We start from the raw sequence: 19453 nt of genomic DNA on the forward strand, positions 1-19453 counted from the left end.
GTATTCTATTCTGTTCTACAGGGTATTCTATTCTGTTCTACAGGGTATTCTATTCTGTTCTATTCTACAGGGTATGCTATTATGTTCTATTCTACTGGGTATTCTATTCTGTTCTACAGGGTATTCTATTCTGTTCTATTCTACAGGGTATTCTATTCTGTTCTCTTCTACAGGGTATTCTATTCTGTTCTACAGGGTATTCTATTCTGTTCTATTCTACAGGGTATGCTATTATGTTCTATTCTACTGGGTATTCTATTCTATTCTACAGGGTATTCTATTCTGTTCTATTCTACAGGGTATTCTATTCTGTTCTATTCTACAGGGTATTCTATTCTACAGGGTATTCTAATCTGTTCTATTCTACAGGGTATTCTATTCTGTTCTACAGGGTATTCTATTCTGTTCTATTCTACAGGGTATTCTATTCTGTTCTACAGGGTATTCTATTCTGTTCTATTCTACAGGGTATTCTAATCTGTTCTACAGGGTATTCTATTCTGTTCTATTCTACAGGGCATTCTATTCTGTTCTACAGGGTATTCTATTCTGTTCTATTCTACAGGGTATTCTAATCTGTTCTACAGGGTATTCTATTCTGTTCTACAGGGTATTCGATTCTGTTCTATTCTACAGGGTATTCTAATCTGTTCTATTCTACAGGGTATTCTATTCTACAGGGTATTCTATTCTACAGGGTATTCTATTCTACAGGGTATTCTATTCTACAGGATATTCTATTCTGTTCTGTTCTACAGGGTATTCTGTTCTGTTCTATTCTACAGGGTATTCTATTCTACAGGATATTCTATTATGTTCTATTCTACAGGGTATTCTATTCTGTTCTATTCTACAGGGTATTCTATTCTGTTCTATTCTACAGGATATTCTATTCTGTTCTATTCTACAGGGTATTCTATTCTGTTCTATTCTACAGGGTATTCTATTCTGTTCTATTCTACAGGGTATTCTATTCTGTTCTATTCTACAGGGTATTCTATTCTGTTCTATTCTACAGGGTATTCTATTCTACAGGGTATTCTATTCTACAGGGTATTCTATTCTACAGGGTATTATATTCTACAGGGTATTCTATTCTGTTCTACAGGGTATTCTATTCTGTTCTGTTCTACAGGGTATTCTATTCTGTTCTATTCTACAGGGTATTCTATTCTGTTCTACAGGGTATTCTATTCTGTTCTATTCTACAGGGTATTCTATTATGTTCTATTCTACAGGGTATTCTATTCTACAGGGTATTCTATTATGTTCTATTCTACAGGGTATTCTATTCTACAGGGTATTCTATTCTACAGGGTATTCTATTCTACAGGGTATTCTATTCTGTTCTATTCTACAGGGTATTCTATTCTGTTCTATTCTACAGGGTATTCTATTCTGTTCTATTCTACAGGGTATTCTATTCTATTCTGTTCTGTTCTACAGGGTATTCTATTCTGTTCTATTCTACAGGGTATTCTATTCTGTTCTAATCTACAGGGTATTCTATTCTGTTCTATTCTACAGGGTATTCTATTCTGTTCTATTCTACAGGGTATTCTATTCTGTTCTATACTACAGGGTATTCTATTCTATTCTGTTCTATTCTACAGGGTATTCTATTCTGTTCTATTCTACAGGGTATTCTATTCTGTTCTAATCTACAGGGTATTCTAATCTGTTCTATTCTACAGGGTATTCTAATCTGTTCTAATCTACAGGGTATTCTATTATGTTCTATTCTACAGGGTATTCTATTCTGTTCTATTCTACAGGGTATTCTATTCTGTTCTAATCTACAGGGTATTCTAATCTGTTCTATTCTACAGGGTATTCTATTCTGTTCTAATCTACAGGGTATTCTGTTCTGTTCTATTCTACAGGGTATTCTATTCTACAGGGTATTCTATTCTGTTCTATTCTACAGGGTATTCTATTCTGTTCTATTCTACAGGGTATTCTATTCTGTTCTATTCTACAGGGTATTCTATTATGTTCTATTCTACAGGGTATTCTATTATGATCTATTCTACAGGGTATTCTATTCTACAGGGTATTCAATTCTGTTCTATTCTACAGGGTATTCTATTATGTTCTATTCTACAGGGTATTCTATTGTGTTCTATTCTACAGGGTATTCTATTCTGTTCTATTCTACATGGTATTCTATTCTGTTCTGTTCTACAGGGTATTCTATTCTGTTCTATTCTACAGGGTATTCAATTCTGTTCCGTTCTACAGGGTATTATATTCTGTTCTATTCTACAGGGTATTCTATTATGTTCTATTCTACAGGGTATTCTATTCTACAGGGTATTCTAATCTGTTCTATTCTACAGGGTATTCTATTCTGTTCTACAGGGTATTCTATTCTGTTCTATTCTACAGGGTATTCTATTCTGTTCTACAGGGTATTCTATTCTGTTCTATTCTACAGGGTATTCTAATCTGTTCTATTCTACAGGGTATTCTATTCTACAGGGTATTCTATTCTACAGGGTATTCTATTCTACAGGGTATTCTATTCTACAGGATATTCTATTCTGTTCTGTTCTACAGGGTATTCTGTTCTGTTCTATTCTACAGGGTATTCTATTATGTTCTATTCTACAGGGTATTCTATTCTGTTCTATTCTACAGGGTATTCTATTCTGTTCTATTCTACAGGGTATTCTATTCTGTTCTATTCTACAGGGTATTCTATTCTACAGGGTATTCTATTCTACAGAGTATTCTATTCTACAGGGTATTCTATTCTACAGGGTATTCTATTATGTTCTATTCTACAGGGTATTCTATTCTGTTCTGTTCTACAGGGTATTCTATTCTGTTCTATTCTACAGGGTATTCTAATCTGTTCTACAGGGTATTCTATTCTACAGGGTATTCTATTCTGTTCTGTTCTACAGGGTATTCTATTCTGTTCTATTCTACAGGGTATTCTATTATGTTCTATTCTACAGGGTATTCTATTCTACAGGGTATTCTATTATGTTCTATTCTACAGGGTATTCTATTCTACAGGGTATTCTATTCTACAGGGTATTCTATTCTGTTCTATTCTACAGGGTATTCTATTCTGTTCTATTCTACAGGGTATTCTATTCTGTTCTATTCTACAGGGTATTCTATTCTGTTCTAATCTACAGGGTATTCCAATCTGTTCTATTCTACAGGGTATTCTATTCTGTTCTATTCTATTCTACAGGGTATTCTATTCTGTTCTAATCTACAGGGTATTCTGTTCTGTTCTATTCTACAGGGTATTCTATTCTACAGGGTATTCTATTCTGTTCTATTCTACAGGGTATTCTGTTCTGTTCTATTCTACAGGGTATTCTATTCTGTTCTATTCTACAGGGTATTCTATTCTGTTCTATTCTACAGGGTATTCTATTCTGTTCTAATCTACAGGGTATTCTATTCTACAGGGTATTCTATTCTGTTCTATTCTACAGGGTATTCTATTCTACAGGGTATTCTATTCTGTTCTATTCTACAGGGTATTCTATTCTGTTCTATTCTACAGGGTATTCTATTCTGTTCTATTCTACAGGGTATTCTATTCTACAGGATATTCTATTCTGTTCTGTTCTACAGGGTATTCTGTTCTGTTCTATTCTACAGGGTATTCTATTCTACAGGATATTCTATTCTGTTCTATTCTACAGGGTATTCTATTCTGTTCTATTCTACAGGGTATTCTATTCTGTTCTATTCTACAGGATATTCTATTCTGTTCTATTCTACAGGGTATTCTATTCTGTTCTATTCTACAGGGTATTCTATTCTGTTCTATTCTACAGGGTATTCTATTCTGTTCTATTCTACAGGGTATTCTATTCTGTTCTATTCTACAGGGTATTCTATTCTACAGGGTATTCTATTCTACAGGGTATTCTATTCTACAGGGTATTATATTCTACAGGGTATTCTATTCTGTTCTACAGGGTATTCTATTCTGTTCTGTTCTACAGGGTATTCTATTCTGTTCTATTCTACAGGGTATTCTATTCTGTTCTACAGGGTATTCTATTCTGTTCTATTCTACAGGGTATTCTATTATGTTCTATTCTACAGGGTATTCTATTCTACAGGGTATTCTATTATGTTCTATTCTACAGGGTATTCTATTCTACAGGGTATTCTATTCTACAGGGTATTCTATTCTACAGGGTATTCTATTCTGTTCTATTCTACAGGGTATTCTATTCTGTTCTATTCTACAGGGTATTCTATTCTGTTCTATTCTACAGGGTATTCTATTCTATTCTGTTCTGTTCTACAGGGTATTCTATTCTGTTCTATTCTACAGGGTATTCTATTCTGTTCTAATCTACAGGGTATTCTATTCTGTTCTATTCTACAGGGTATTCTATTCTGTTCTATTCTACAGGGTATTCTATTCTGTTCTATACTACAGGGTATTCTATTCTATTCTGTTCTATTCTACAGGGTATTCTATTCTGTTCTATTCTACAGGGTATTCTATTCTGTTCTAATCTACAGGGTATTCTAATCTGTTCTATTCTACAGGGTATTCTAATCTGTTCTAATCTACAGGGTATTCTATTCTGTTCTATTCTACAGGGTATTCTATTCTGTTCTATTCTACAGGGTATTCTATTCTGATCTACAGGGTATTCTAATCTGTTCTATTCTACAGGGTATTCTATTCTGTTCTAATCTACAGGGTATTCTGTTCTGTTCTATTCTACAGGGTATTCTATTCTACAGGGTATTCTATTCTGTTCTATTCTACAGGGTATTCTATTCTGTTCTATTCTACAGGGTATTCTATTCTGTTCTATTCTACAGGGTATTCTATTATGTTCTATTCTACAGGGTATTCTATTATGATCTATTCTACAGGGTATTCTATTCTACAGGGTATTCAATTCTGTTCTATTCTACAGGGTATTCTATTATGTTCTATTCTACAGGGTATTCTATTGTGTTCTATTCTACAGGGTATTCTATTCTGTTCTATTCTACATGGTATTCTATTCTGTTCTGTTCTACAGGGTATTCTATTCTGTTCTATTCTACAGGGTATTCAATTCTGTTCCGTTCTACAGGGTATTATATTCTGTTCTATTCTACAGGGTATTCTATTATGTTCTATTCTACAGGGTATTCTATTCTACAGGGTATTCTAATCTGTTCTATTCTACAGGGTATTCTATTCTGTTCTACAGGGTATTCTATTCTGTTCTATTCTACAGGGTATTCTATTCTGTTCTACAGGGTATTCTATTCTGTTCTATTCTACAGGGTATTCTAATCTGTTCTATTCTACAGGGTATTCTATTCTACAGGGTATTCTATTCTACAGGGTATTCTATTCTACAGGGTATTCTATTCTACAGGATATTCTATTCTGTTCTGTTCTACAGGGTATTCTGTTCTGTTCTATTCTACAGGGTATTCTATTATGTTCTATTCTACAGGGTATTCTATTCTGTTCTATTCTACAGGGTATTCTATTCTGTTCTATACTACAGGGTATTCTATTCTATTCTGTTCTATTCTACAGGGTATTCTATTCTGTTCTATTCTACAGGGTATTCTATTCTGTTCTAATCTACAGGGTATTCTAATCTGTTCTATTCTACAGGGTATTCTAATCTGTTCTAATCTACAGGGTATTCTATTCTGTTCTATTCTACAGGGTATTCTATTCTGTTCTATTCTACAGGGTATTCTATTCTGATCTACAGGGTATTCTAATCTGTTCTATTCTACAGGGTATTCTATTCTGTTCTAATCTACAGGGTATTCTGTTCTGTTCTATTCTACAGGGTATTCTATTCTACAGGGTATTCTATTCTGTTCTATTCTACAGGGTATTCTATTCTACAGGGTATTCTATTCTACAGAGTATTCTATTCTACAGGGTATTCTATTCTACAGGGTATTCTATTATGTTCTATTCTACAGGGTATTCTATTCTGTTCTGTTCTACAGGGTATTCTATTCTGTTCTATTCTACAGGGTATTCTAATCTGTTCTACAGGGTATTCTATTCTACAGGGTATTCTATTCTGTTCTGTTCTACAGGGTATTCTATTCTGTTCTATTCTACAGGGTATTCTATTATGTTCTATTCTACAGGGTATTCTATTCTACAGGGTATTCTATTATGTTCTATTCTACAGGGTATTCTATTCTACAGGGTATTCTATTCTACAGGGTATTCTATTCTGTTCTATTCTACAGGGTATTCTATTCTGTTCTATTCTACAGGGTATTCTATTCTGTTCTATTCTACAGGGTATTCTATTCTGTTCTAATCTACAGGGTATTCCAATCTGTTCTATTCTACAGGGTATTCTATTCTGTTCTATTCTACAGGGTATTCTATTCTGTTCTAATCTACAGGGTATTCTGTTCTGTTCTATTCTACAGGGTATTCTATTCTACAGGGTATTCTATTCTGTTCTATTCTACAGGGTATTCTGTTCTGTTCTATTCTACAGGGTATTCTATTCTGTTCTATTCTACAGGGTATTCTATTCTGTTCTATTCTACAGGGTATTCTATTCTGTTCTATTCTACAGGGTATTCTATTCTACAGGGTATTCTATTCTGTTCTATTCTACAGGGTATTCTATTCTACAGGGTATTCTATTCTGTTCTATTCTACAGGGTATTCTATTCTGTTCTATTCTACAGGGTATTCTATTCTGTTCTATTCTACAGGGTATTCTATTCTACAGGGTATTCTATTCTGTTCTATTCTACAGGGTATTCTATTCTACAGGGTATTCTATTCTGTTCTATTCTACAGGGTATTCTATTCTACAGGGTATTCTAATCTGTTCTATTCTACAGGGTATTCTAATCACGACAACCATTAAATAACCCAGCTGTGTAGTCACGACAACAACCATTAAATAACCCAGCTGTGTAGTCACTACAACAACCATTAAATTACCCAGCTGTGTAGTCACTACAACAACCATTAAATTACCCAGCTGTGTAGTCACGACAACAACCATTAAATAACCCAGCTGTGTAGTCACGACAACAACCATTAAATAACCCAGCTGTGTAGTCACTACAACAACCATTAAATAACCCAGCTGTGTAGTCACTACAACAACCATTAAATAACCCAGCTGTGTAGTCACTACAACAACCATTAAATTACCCAGCTGTGTACTCACTACAACAACCATTAAATAACCCAGCTGTGTAGTCACTACAACAACCATTAAATAACCCAGCTGTGTAGTCACTACAACAACCATTAAATAACCCAGCTGTGTAGTCACTACAACAACCATTAAATAACCCAGCTGTGTAGTCACTACAACAACCATTAAATAACCCAGCTGTGTAGTCACTACAACAACCATTAAATAACCCAGCTGTGTAGTCACTACAACAACCATTAAATTACCCAGCTGTGTACTCACTACAACAACCATTAAATAACCCAGCTGTGTAGTCACTACAACAACCATTAAATAACCCAGATGTGTAGTCACTACAACAACCATTAAATAACCCAGCTGTGTAGTCACTACAACAACCATTAAATAACCCAGCTGTGTAGTCACTACAACAACCATTAAATAACCCAGCTGTGTAGTCACAACAGCAACCATTAAATAACCCAGCTGTGTAGTCACTACAACAACCATTAAATAACCCAGCTGTGTAGTCACTACAACAACCATTAAATTACCCAGCTGTGTAGTCACAACAGCAACCATTAACTATCCCAGCCGTGTAGTCACTACAACAACCATTAAATAACCCAGCTGTGTAGTCACTACAACCATTAAATAACCCAGCTGTGTAGTCACTACAACAACCATTAAATAGCCCAGCTGTGTAGTCACAACAGCAACCATTAAATAACCCAGGTGTGTAGTCACGACAACAACCATTAAATAACCCAGCTGTGTAGTCACTACAACCATTAAATAACCCAGGTGTGTAGTCACGACAACAACCATTAAATAACCCAGCTGTGTAGTCACTACAACAACCATTAAATAGCCCAGCTGTGTAGTCACAACAGCAACCATTAAATAACCCAGCTGTGTAGTCACTACAACAACCATTAAATTACCCAGCTGTGTAGTCACGACAACAACCATTAAATAACCCAGCTGTGTAGTCACTACAACAACCATTAAATAACCCAGCTGTGTAGTCACTACAACAACCATTAAATTACCCAGCTGTGTAGTCACAACAGCAACCATTAACTATCCCAGCCGTGTAGTCACTACAACAACCATTAAATAACCCAGCTGTGTAGTCACTACAACCATTAAATAACCCAGCTGTGTAGTCACTACAACAACCATTAAATAGCCCAGCTGTGTAGTCACAACAGCAACCATTAAATAACCCAGGTGTGTAGTCACGACAACAACCATTAAATAACCCAGCTGTGTAGTCACTACAACCATTAAATAACCCAGGTGTGTAGTCACGACAACAACCATTAAATAACCCAGCTGTGTAGTCACTACAACAACCATTAAATAGCCCAGCTGTGTAGTCACAACAGCAACCATTAAATAACCCAGCTGTGTAGTCACTACAACAACCATTAAATTACCCAGCTGTGTAGTCACGACAACAACCATTAAATAACCCAGCTGTGTAGTCACAACAGCAACCATTAAATAACCCAGCTGTGTAGTCACGACAACAACCATTAAATAGCCCAGCTGTGTAGTCACAACAGCAACCATTAAATAACCCAGCTGTGTAGTCACTACAACAACCATTAAATTACCCAGCTGTGTAGTCACGACAACAACCATTAAATAACCCAGCTGTGTAGTCACAACAGCAACCATTAAATAACCCAGCTGTGTAGTCACTACAACAACCATTAAATAACCCAGCTGTGTAGTCACGACAACAACCATTAAATTACCCAGCTGTGTAGTCACGACAACCACCATTAAATAACCCAGCTGTGTAGTCACGACAACAACCATTAAATAACCCAGTCCAGATAACCTGTGTATTCACTAACCTACAGACTAGAGCCCAGTTCAGCAGTCCTACCCTCTCTGACCCGTGCCAATCCCTGTTGGATGATAGAGGTTTGTACTTAACCAGAACCCAATAAACCCGGAGAATGTGCCATAATCCTGAGTAAGCATTGGGGAAATAACTAGGCCATCACTATACGCTTTGAATGTCTGACAAATTCCGGATCAACTTTTTTTTTATGGTCTTCAAGCGCAAAAACAAATGAAAAGTCTGTTCAGAAACAGTATGGGACTGGATCCAGGAAGTTTATTTATTTTATTTTACCTTTATTTAACTAGGCAAGTCAGTTAAGAACAAATTTTTATTTTCAATGACGGCCTAGGAACAGTGGGTTAACTGCCTTGTTCAGGGGCAGAACGACAGATTTGTACCTTGTCAGCTCGGGGGTTTGAACTTGCAACCTTCCGGTTACTAGTCCAACGCTCTAACCACTAAGCCACCCTGGAGAAGGCAGTCACTACAGATCAGCTCAACGTCTACCGTTAATCCAGTGGTGAAATATGGATCAAACATCAGATTTAAATCTCACGCCGTACAAAAGGTAGGTAACAAAACCCATTCAGTCTACATTAAATGGCCGTTGGCTGGCTATGTGCTCCAGAATGTACCGAAGGTGCATTATGTCTGACTCTCAGTTCCCTAAATAGTGCACTACTTTTCACCAGGACTCATAGGGCTCTGGTAGAAAGTAGTGCACTACATGTATGAAATGGGGTGCTATTTGGGATGCATCCCTGGTATCAATAAATCAGTTTACACTCCTTTTCCTGAAGAATATCTAGTTTTGTTGAAGAAAACTGTCAGGGCAGGACAATGTTACGACAAATGACGACATGACCTGGAGCCAAAAAAAACTATACCCAGAAATATACACTGCTCAAAAACATAAAGGGAACACTAAAATAACACATCCTAGATCTGAATGAATGAAATATTCTTATTAAATACTTTTTTCTTTACATAGTTGAATGTGCTGACAACAAAATCACACAAAAATGATCAATGGAAATCAAATGTATCAACCCATGGAGGTCTGGATTTGGAGTCACACTCAAAATTAAAGTGGAAAACCACACTACAGGCTGATCCAACTTTGATGTAATGTCCTTAAAACAAGTCAAAATGAGGCTCAGTAGTGTGTGTGGTCTCCACGTGCCTGTATGAACTCCCTACAACGCCTGGGCATGCTCCTGATGAGGTGGCGGATGGTCTCCTGAGGGATCTCCTCCCAGACCTGGACTAAAGCATCCGCCAACTCCTGGACAGTCTGTGGTGCAACGTGGCAACGTTGGTGGACGGAGCGAGACATGATGTCCCAGATGTGCTCAATTGGATTCAGGTCTAGGGAACGGGCGGGCCAGTCCATAGCATCAATGCCTTCCTCTTGCAGGAACTGCTGACACACTCCAGCCACATAAGGTCTAGCATTGTCTTGCATTAGGAGGAACCCAGGGCCGACCGCACCAGCATATGGTCTCACAAGGGGTCTGAGGATCTCATCTCGGTACCTAATGGCAGTCAGGCTACCTCTGGCGAGCACATGGAGGGCTGTGCGGCCACACAAAGAAATGCCACCCCACACCATAACTGAGCCACCGCCAAACCGGTCATGCTGGAGGATGTTGCAGGCAGCAGAACGTTCTCCACGGCGTCTCCAGACTGTCACATCTGTCACACGTGCTCAGAGTGAACCTGCTTTCATCTGTGAAGAGCACAGGGCGCCAGTGGCGAACGTAACCTCTGTGTTCTGTCTGAGAGGAACGTAACCTCTGTTCTGTCTGAGAGGAACGTAACCTCTCTGTTCTGTCTGAAAGGAACGTAACCTCTCTGTTCTGTCTGAGAGGAACGTAACCTCTCTGTTCTGTCTGAGAGGAACGTAGCCTCTGTGTTATGTCTGCGAGGAACGTAGCCTCTGTTCTGTCTGAGAGGAACGTAGCCTCTCTGTTCTGTCTGAGAGGAACGTAGCCTCTCTGTTCTGTCTGAGAGGAACGTAGCCTCTCTGTTCTGTCTGAGAGGAACGTAGCCTCTCTGTTCTGTCTGAGAGGAACGTAGCCTCTCTGTTCTGTCTGAGAGGAACGTAGCCTCTCTGTTCTGTCTGAGAGGAACGTAGCCTCTCTGTTCTGTCTGAGAGGAACGTAGCCTCTCTGTTCTGTCTGAGAGGAACGTAGCCTCTCTGTTCTGTCTGAGAGGAACGTAGCCTCTCTGTTCTGTCTGAGAGGAACGTAGCCTCTCTGTTCTGTCTGAGAGGAACGTAGCCTCTCTGTTCTGTCTGAGAGGAACGTAGCCTCTCTGTTCTGTCTGAGAGGAACGTAGCCTCTCTGTTCTGTCTGAGAGGAACGTAGCCTCTCTGTTCTGTCTGAGAGGAACGTAGCCTCTCTGTTCTGTCTGAGAGGAACGTAGCCTATCTGTTCTGTCTGAGAGGAACGTAGCCTCTGTTCTGTCTGAGAGGAACGTAGCCTCTGTTCTGTCTGAGAGGAACGTAGCCTCTGTTCTGTCTGAGAGGAACGTAGCCTCTGTTCTGTCTGAGAGGAACGTAGCCTCTGTTCTGTCTGAGAGGAACGTAGCCTCTGTTCTGTCTGAGAGGAACGTAGCCTCTGTTCTGTCTGAGAGGAACGTAGCCTCTGTTCTGTCTGAGAGGAACGTAGCCTCTGTTCTGTCTGAGAGGAACGTAGCCTCTGTTCTGTCTGAGAGGAACGTAGCCTCTGTTCTGTCTGAGAGGAACGTAGCCTCTGTTCTGTCTGAGAGGAACGTAGCCTCTGTTCTGTCTGAGAGGAACGTAGCCTCTGTTCTGTCTGAGAGGAACGTAGCCTCTGTTCTGTCTGAGAGGAAAGTAGCCACTGTTCTGTCTGAGAGGAACGTAGCCTCTGTTCTGTCTGAGAGGAACGTAGCCTCTGTTCTGTCTGAGAGGAACGTAGCCTCTGTTCTGTCTGAGAGGAACGTAGCCTCTGTTCTGTCTGAGAGGAACGTAGCCTCTGTTCTGTCTGAGAGGAACGTAGCCTCTGTTCTGTCTGAGAGGAACGTAGCCTCTGTTCTGTCTGAGAGGAACGTAGCCTCTGTTCTGTCTGAGAGGAACGTAGCCTCTGTTCTGTCTGAGAGGAACGTAGCCTCTGTTCTGTCTGAGAGGAACGTAGCCTCTGTTCTGTCTGAGAGGAACGTAGCCTCTGTTCTGTCTGAGAGGAACGTAGCCTCTGTTCTGTCTGAGAGGAACGTAGCCTCTGTTCTGTCTGAGAGGAACGTAGCCTCTGTTCTGTCTGAGAGGAACGTAGCCTCTGTTCTGTCTGAGAGGAACGTAGCCTCTGTTCTGTCTGAGAGGAACGTAGCCTCTGTTCTGTCTGAGAGGAACGTAGCCTCTGTTCTGTCTGAGAGGAACGTAGCCTCTGTTCTGTCTGAGAGGAACGTAGCCTCTGTTCTGTCTGAGAGGAACGTAGCCTCTGTTCTGTCTGAGAGGAACGTAGCCTCTGTTCTGTCTGAGAGGAACGTAGCCTCTGTTCTGTCTGAGAGGAACGTAGCCTCTGTTCTGTCTGAGAGGAACGTAGCCTCTGTTCTGTCTGAGAGGAACGTAGCCTCTGTTCTGTCTGAGAGGAACGTAGCCTCTGTTCTGTCTGAGAGGAACGTAGCCTCTGTTCTGTCTGAGAGGAACGTAGCCTCTGTTCTGTCTGAGAGGAACGTAGCCTCTGTTCTGTCTGAGAGGAACGTAGCCTCTGTTCTGTCTGAGAGGAACGTAGCCTCTGTTCTGTCTGAGAGGAACGTAGCCTCTGTTCTGTCTGAGAGGAACGTAGCCTCTGTTCTGTCTGAGAGGAACGTAGCCTCTGTTCTGTCTGAGAGGAACGTAGCCTCTGTTCTGTCTGAGAGGAACGTAGCCTCTGTTCTGTCTGAGAGGAACGCAGCCTCTGTTCTGTCTGAGAGGAACGTAGCCTCTGTGTTCTAACTGAGAGGAACGTAACTCCTGTGTTCTAACTGAGAGGAACGTAACTCCTGTGTTCTAACTGAGAGGAACGTAATCCCTCTGTTCTAACTGAGAGGAACGTAACTCCTGTGTTCTAACTGAGAGGAACGTAGCCTCTGTGTTCTGAGATTTGATCAAGCCAGCTCAGTAGAAAAGCTTTCTTGACAAAGATGTGTTGTTTACTTACTGTAGGTTAGTAGACTGTCCAGTCATTCCAGCTGGAACAACAGGCATGTGTATAGTACTGTATCATGGCTCTATAGGCTCATCATCTGAATATCACTGTGATAAACAGGCATGTGTATAGTACTGTATCATGGCTCTATAGGCTCATCATCTGAATATCACTGTGATAAACAGGCATGTGTATAGTACTGTATCATGGCTCTATAGGCTCATCATCTGAATATCACTGTGATAAACAGGCATGTGTTTAGTACTGTATCATGGCTCTATAGGCTCATCATCTGAATATCACTGTGATAAACAGGCATGTGTATAGTACTGTATCATGGCTCTATAGGCTCATCATCTGAATATCACTGTGATAAACAGGCATGTGTTTAGTACTGTATCATGGCTCTATAGGCTCATCATCTGAATATCACTGTGATAAACAGGCATGTGTATAGTACTGTATCATGGCTCTATAGGCTCATCATCTGAATATCACTGTGATAAACAGGCATGTGTATAGTACTGTATCATGGCTCTATAGGCTCATCATCTGAATATCACTGTGATAAACAGGCATGTGTATAGTACTGTATCATGGCTCTATAGGCTCATCATCTGAATATCACTGTGATAAACAGGCATGTGTATAGTACTGTATCATGGCTCTATAGGCTCATCATCTGAATATCACTGTGATAAACAGGGTGAATGATGGGAGCATTCACACCCCCCCACACATCTGAAAAACATCTGAATATTACAACACTATACGGGGGTATTATGTTTCCAGAAAGCACACAGTGAAATGATCCTCAACAACATGCACTACTGGGTCTATGGGTCATGCATGGACTGAGGGGATAGGAATACTGTACTAAACACATCTATTTCAAATCTGTTTATGGTCCACTCAAATTAATGGAAAGCACTGAATGATACATGGGTTATAAAACAGACTCATTCATAACCTGCCATGTTAAATGTGAATGGGCCTAGTGTCTTACAGACCCACAACCACAACAAACACAATGTTCAGAGAGGATTGCAAATTATAATTGTATCATCTGATTTGTTAACGTCCTTCTTGCTCATCTCAAGTCATGGCTACGTTGTTTATGTTCTGACAACATCACTTATATCCTTATAGATATTTGTAGAAAGAGGGGAGAGGGGGTGTAAACAGTATTACCCAGCAACAACAACAGATCGTGATGCATCACTACAGAATACAGAACTACAACAGGAATTTTTGTGAAATTATTCGACTAGGCCTTCTCCTGCGTTGTTCTTCTAAACACTGCAAACTCCACCTTCTGATTTCGGGTTTTCTGCCCGTCGGGTTGATTTTTTTAGATTGATGCCGGTGTTTTCCCCGTTATAATTTAACACACCATGCAAAACATTGCTCAACACGATACTCCCAAAACGATTCAGCACACATGGGGGGAGTCATAGCCTAACGTTGGTTTACCTCTTGGACTCGTGTCCTGCAGGTATGCCGGCGGTTCCAACGGTGAGACATTCCCGGAGTTCGGTGCTGAGAGCAGCGGAGACCGTTCATCCATGCCTTCGTCGGCCATGGCGGCAGCAGTACACTCAACCCAGACGAATAAACAACGAGCTGGACGGCGGCAGAGCCTCTCTTCTGGCCAGTGTTTCCTTGGGAGGGGGCGGCCAGCTAATCGGCGGTAGCCTACTGTTCTGGCGAGGCCAGTTCCTCGGAGGTGGAGCTACAGAGACCTAACCCGGACCCGCTGTGGGAGGGATATGAGCAACGGAATGCAGAGAGAGCGAAATCCCCCCAAACCAACCCGTTACCCTCATGCACAGTGGTGACATGTCATTTAGTAGGCCTGCAAAGTAGATCTTATAATTATTCTCATTTATACAATTTGCATCCTCAGAAAGATCGATTGTAAGGCCGAATAAACTACTGTTGATAGCCTTTATTATATTCTCTGTTTTAAAATATTAAACAAAACTATCTAAGAATCTACAATATTATATTATATTCTGATCTTCCCTTGTAAAAAAAAACATGTGATAAGTGTCTAGAAAAAAAATCGCTATATAAATCCAAGCAATTCATGAGCCATTATATTTTATTCTATTCACGTCTGATATATGTTCTATGTTTAACAGATGAAACAACACTGAACGTTATGCTGCAGGGACGTCGCAGGCAGTATGGCCAGACCTCCCTAAAAGAGGCTCCCTAAAAGAGGCTCCCTAAAAGAGGCTTCCATGAATCTCTAGTGACGTCCCTGGTATGCTGTCTGAATGATATAGGTGTGTTTTCTAAAACAATGAGGTTTGGTTCAATAAAAGAGAATACATTATTGAAGATTTTCTACTTATATAATCATAGGTGTATTATATCGATCAGTGGTGGGGAAAGTACCCAATTCACTATAGTTACCAATAATACTGGAAAACTACGAAATTGTCCTACTTGAGCAGTTGTCACGCCCTGACCATAGAGAGCCATTGTTTCTCTATGGTGTAGTAGGTCAGGGCGTGACTAGGGGGTATTCTAGTTTATTATTTCTATGTGGGGTTCTATTTTATTTTTCTATGTTGGTGATTTGTATGATTCCCAATTAGAGGGAGCTGGTAATCGTTGTCTCTAATTGGGGATCATATTTAAGTAGTTATTGTTCCCACCTATGTTTTGTGGGATATTATATTTTTTAATTTTGAGTTAATGCATGTTGCACCACTGAAGTCACTTTGTTTGTTTGTTTGTTTGTTTGTTTGTTTGTTTGTTTGTTTGTTTGTTTAATAGTTTGGCTTTTTTAAATGATGTGGAACTTTAATCAGGCTGCACCTTGGTCTGTCTCTACACACCAACGTGACAGTAATAGAAAAGACACCTTAATAGAAAATGATTCAAGTAAAAGTGAAAGTCACCCAGTAAATTACTACTTGAGTAAAAGTCTAAAAGTAAATGCTTTTAAATATGCTTAAGTATCAAAACTAAAACTTAAGTATAAATCATTTAAAATTCCTTACATTAAGACCACCATTTTCTTGTTGTTTTAGCCAGGGGCACACTTCAACACTCAGTCAGATCAGAGACAGTAGGGATGACCAGGGATGTTCTCTGTTTAGTGAGTCCTCCAGATCAGAGGCAGTAGGGATGACCAGGGTTGTTCTCTGTTTAGTGAGTCCTCCAGATCAGAGGCAGTAGGGATGACCAGGGTTGTTCTCTGTTTAGTGAGTCCTCCAGATCAGAGGCAGTAGGGATGACCAGGGATGTTCTCTGTTTAGTGAGTCCTCCAGATCAGAGGCAGTAGGGATGACCAGGGATGTTCTCTGTTTAGTGAGTCCACCAGATCAGAGGCAGTAGGGATGACCAGGGATGTTCTCTGTTTAGTGAGTCCTCCAGATCAGAGGCTGTAGGGAGGACCAGGGATGTTCTCTGTTTAGTGAGTCCTCCAGATCAGAGGCTGTAGGGAGGACCAGGGATGTTCTCTGTTTAGTGAGTCCTCCAGATCAGAGGCTGTAGGGAGGACCAGGGATGTTCTCTGTTTAGTGAGTCCTCCAGATCAGAGGCAGTAGGGATGACCAGGGATTAGTGAGTCCTCCAGATCAGAGGCAGTAGGGATGACCAGGGTTGTTCTCTTTTTAGTGAGTCCTCCAGATCAGAGGTAGTAGGATGACCAGGGATGTTCTCTGTTTAGTGAGTCCACCAGATCAGAGGCAGTAGGGATGACCAGGGATGTTCTCTGTTTAGTGAGTCCTCCAGATCAGAGGCTGTAGGGAGGACCAGGGATGTTCTCTGTTTAGTGAGTCCTCCAGATCAGAGGCAGTAGGGATGACCAGGGATGTTCTCTGTTTAGTGAGTCCACCAGATCAGAGGCAGTAGGGATAACCAGGGATGTCTTGTTGATAAGTGTGAGAATTGGACCATTTTCTTTTAGGTGTCAGGGAAAATGTAAGGAGTAAAAAGTACATTCTTTTATTTAGGAATCTGGTTTAGTAAAAGTTGTCAAAAATATACGTTTTGAGGGCGTGTTCAATTGGCATGCTGACTGCAGGAATGTCCACCAGAGCTGTTGCCAGAGAATTGAATGTTAATTTCTCTACCATAAGCCACCTCCAATGTTGTGTTAGAGAATTTGGCAGTACGTCCAACCAGCCTCACAACTCCAGACCACGTGGAACCACGCCAGCCCAGGACCTCCACATCCGTCTTTTTTTTTACCTGCGGGATCGTCTGAGACCAGCCACCCGGACAGCTGATGAAACTGAGTAGTTTATCTGTCTGTAATCAAACCCCTTTGTGGGGAAAAACTCATTCTGATTGGCTGGGCCTGGCTCCCAAGTGGGTGGGCCTATGCCCTCCCATGCCCACCCATGGCTGCGCACAAGGCCGGTCCTTGCCATTCTGCCACCATAAGCTCAAAACTAGAATCGTCACAGTCAGCAAAATGACCTCTAAAATACATATTTTCCAAATGTTGAAGTTAGGTAAAATTTAGTTTCTGAATGAAAGGTGAAAACCTATTTTCCATTTGTTTAAAATACGTACTTTCCATGATGTTGAAAAAAATATATTTTCCGGGCATAATCCGGTTCATTTTCGGTTCTGACTGAAAGTTGAAAATGGAACTTTCCTGATGCTGAAAATACTTATTTTACAGACGTTGAAATTGGTATTTTCCGGATGTTGAAATCAGGTTAATTTTTGGTTCTGAATGAAAGTCGGAAATAAGTAATTTATATTAGTCTATTTTTGGGCCAAATCAAGGCTGGTCAAGACCGGACAAAATCTGGTCCGGACCACAAACCAATGTTTGTGTTTTTTGGAAATCAAGGCCGGTCCAGAACAGCAGACTTCTAAAAGGCGTCCGTGCTGACTGAGATGTAGCTTTCAGTGTTGCCTGACATTTTATTCTATGAATTCCCTTCTAAGTGGTGAGCTTTCCGTTTGTAAAACATCAAAAAACGATGTCTGGAAAGGACCAAAAAAAGACGTCGGCTAGTGCTTACTGGGGTGTAGCGTACCATGTCGCCCTCAGTGGAATTGTATGAATGCCCTTCCCATGTGCAACGGCTTTATTAGTCCTGATTCCGGTGACTAATGAATTCGGCTATTTAAACCATGAATATCAACTACCCAACTTTATCAGGAGTTATCGCGAGCCTATTCGCAATGCTCACCGGGAAATGCAGAAGAATTTTATTTTTCACTATGATCAGCTTGTCAAAAATGGAGGGATTCAAACTTGAAACCACTGATCATGACAATGGGGTGAAACTCCTGGACAACAGTTGCGATTATCCATTCCATATCGTCCATTTTTACTTTGACCTGTCCTGTTTTTAGGATATGTTGTTTATTAACGTGTTTTTTTTGATCGAGTGCCATTTAGGTTAGGCTATTTGATCGGAGAAACCTGTATGATCATTACATTATCATACATTTTATCTCCAGCCCTTTAGGCTACAGAAAATAACCAACTACTCTTTCTACCATATCCTAAAGCTACATGATTTATGTTAGATCATGTTTTGGAGGAACTGTTGGTGGACCTCCGCTGAGATGCATCTCTCCAACAGCACCCCAGAGAGGCGAGTTGGGAATAGACGAGCAACATATCTTGCGTCCCTGCCTTTGACAAAGTGGACACTGCTTGTCAAAGGACGGCATCAGCTCTCACCTAAAAAGCTGAGAGAATTGTCATTGTTTTTGGGGAGAATTATGTGAGTTTTTATGTGTTGTTCGAGGTGCGTCTTGGTCAGTTTAGCTCAGAAAACGCCGCAGTCTTCAACCCTGCCTAAAAATGCGCCCCTCTGCCCAGTCATGTCCATCAAGGGCCGTATCTATTTATTTTAATTGACGGATTTCTTTATATGATCTGAAACTCAGTTAAATTATTGAAATTGTTGCATGTCGCGTTTACATCTTTGTTCAGTATATTTGTGCTTAAGTACTTTACACCACTGATATCGACCATATATCTACCAACCATGAAGAACGATACATTAAAATCAATCATTCTGTGATTGATGTTGAAGACAGTCTTCGAACGGTGAAAACATTTCTGGGCAATGTAGTTTTTGGACATATTTGTTATTTAGTTAAAGCTTCACTGGCGCTTTGTTCATTGCCAATCCCATATCATCGGTCTTTGAGAATCTAACGTTTTAAAGAGTCCTGAAAATAAGAATATCAACTTTAAATTGAACGTGAATTTGGACTGAACGTCAAGTTAAAACGAACTCCGTCAACTAGAATCTAAGACCTGACCAATCAACTAAGGAACCTGTTGTGATGTGATAACCAATGAAAATCGC

At 40.2% G+C, this 19453-nt stretch overlaps 1 protein-coding gene across 3 annotated transcripts in view; it reads right to left on the bottom strand.

Annotated features, from left to right (window-relative positions):
• Positions 1-14931, bottom strand: part of pip4p2 (phosphatidylinositol-4,5-bisphosphate 4-phosphatase 2) — a 52820-nt gene extending 37889 nt beyond the window's left edge. The window contains exon 1 of one of the 3 annotated variants that reach the window (XM_036953642.2): positions 14622-14931. In XM_036953642.2, coding sequence (XP_036809537.1) covers positions 14622-14730 — 109 coding nt within the window. In that variant the 5' untranslated portion in view covers positions 14731-14931. The remainder of the gene's footprint in view (positions 1-14621) is intronic. The other 2 variants (XM_090209443.1, XM_090209442.1) reach the window with 2 other exon arrangements.
• Positions 14932-19453: the final 4522 nt, after the last annotated feature.

Source organism: Oncorhynchus mykiss, chromosome 18 (genome assembly GCF_057628025.1).
Source record: "Oncorhynchus mykiss isolate SJ-2025 chromosome 18, ASM5762802v1, whole genome shotgun sequence".
Taxonomy (NCBI): domain Eukaryota; kingdom Metazoa; phylum Chordata; class Actinopteri; order Salmoniformes; family Salmonidae; genus Oncorhynchus; species Oncorhynchus mykiss.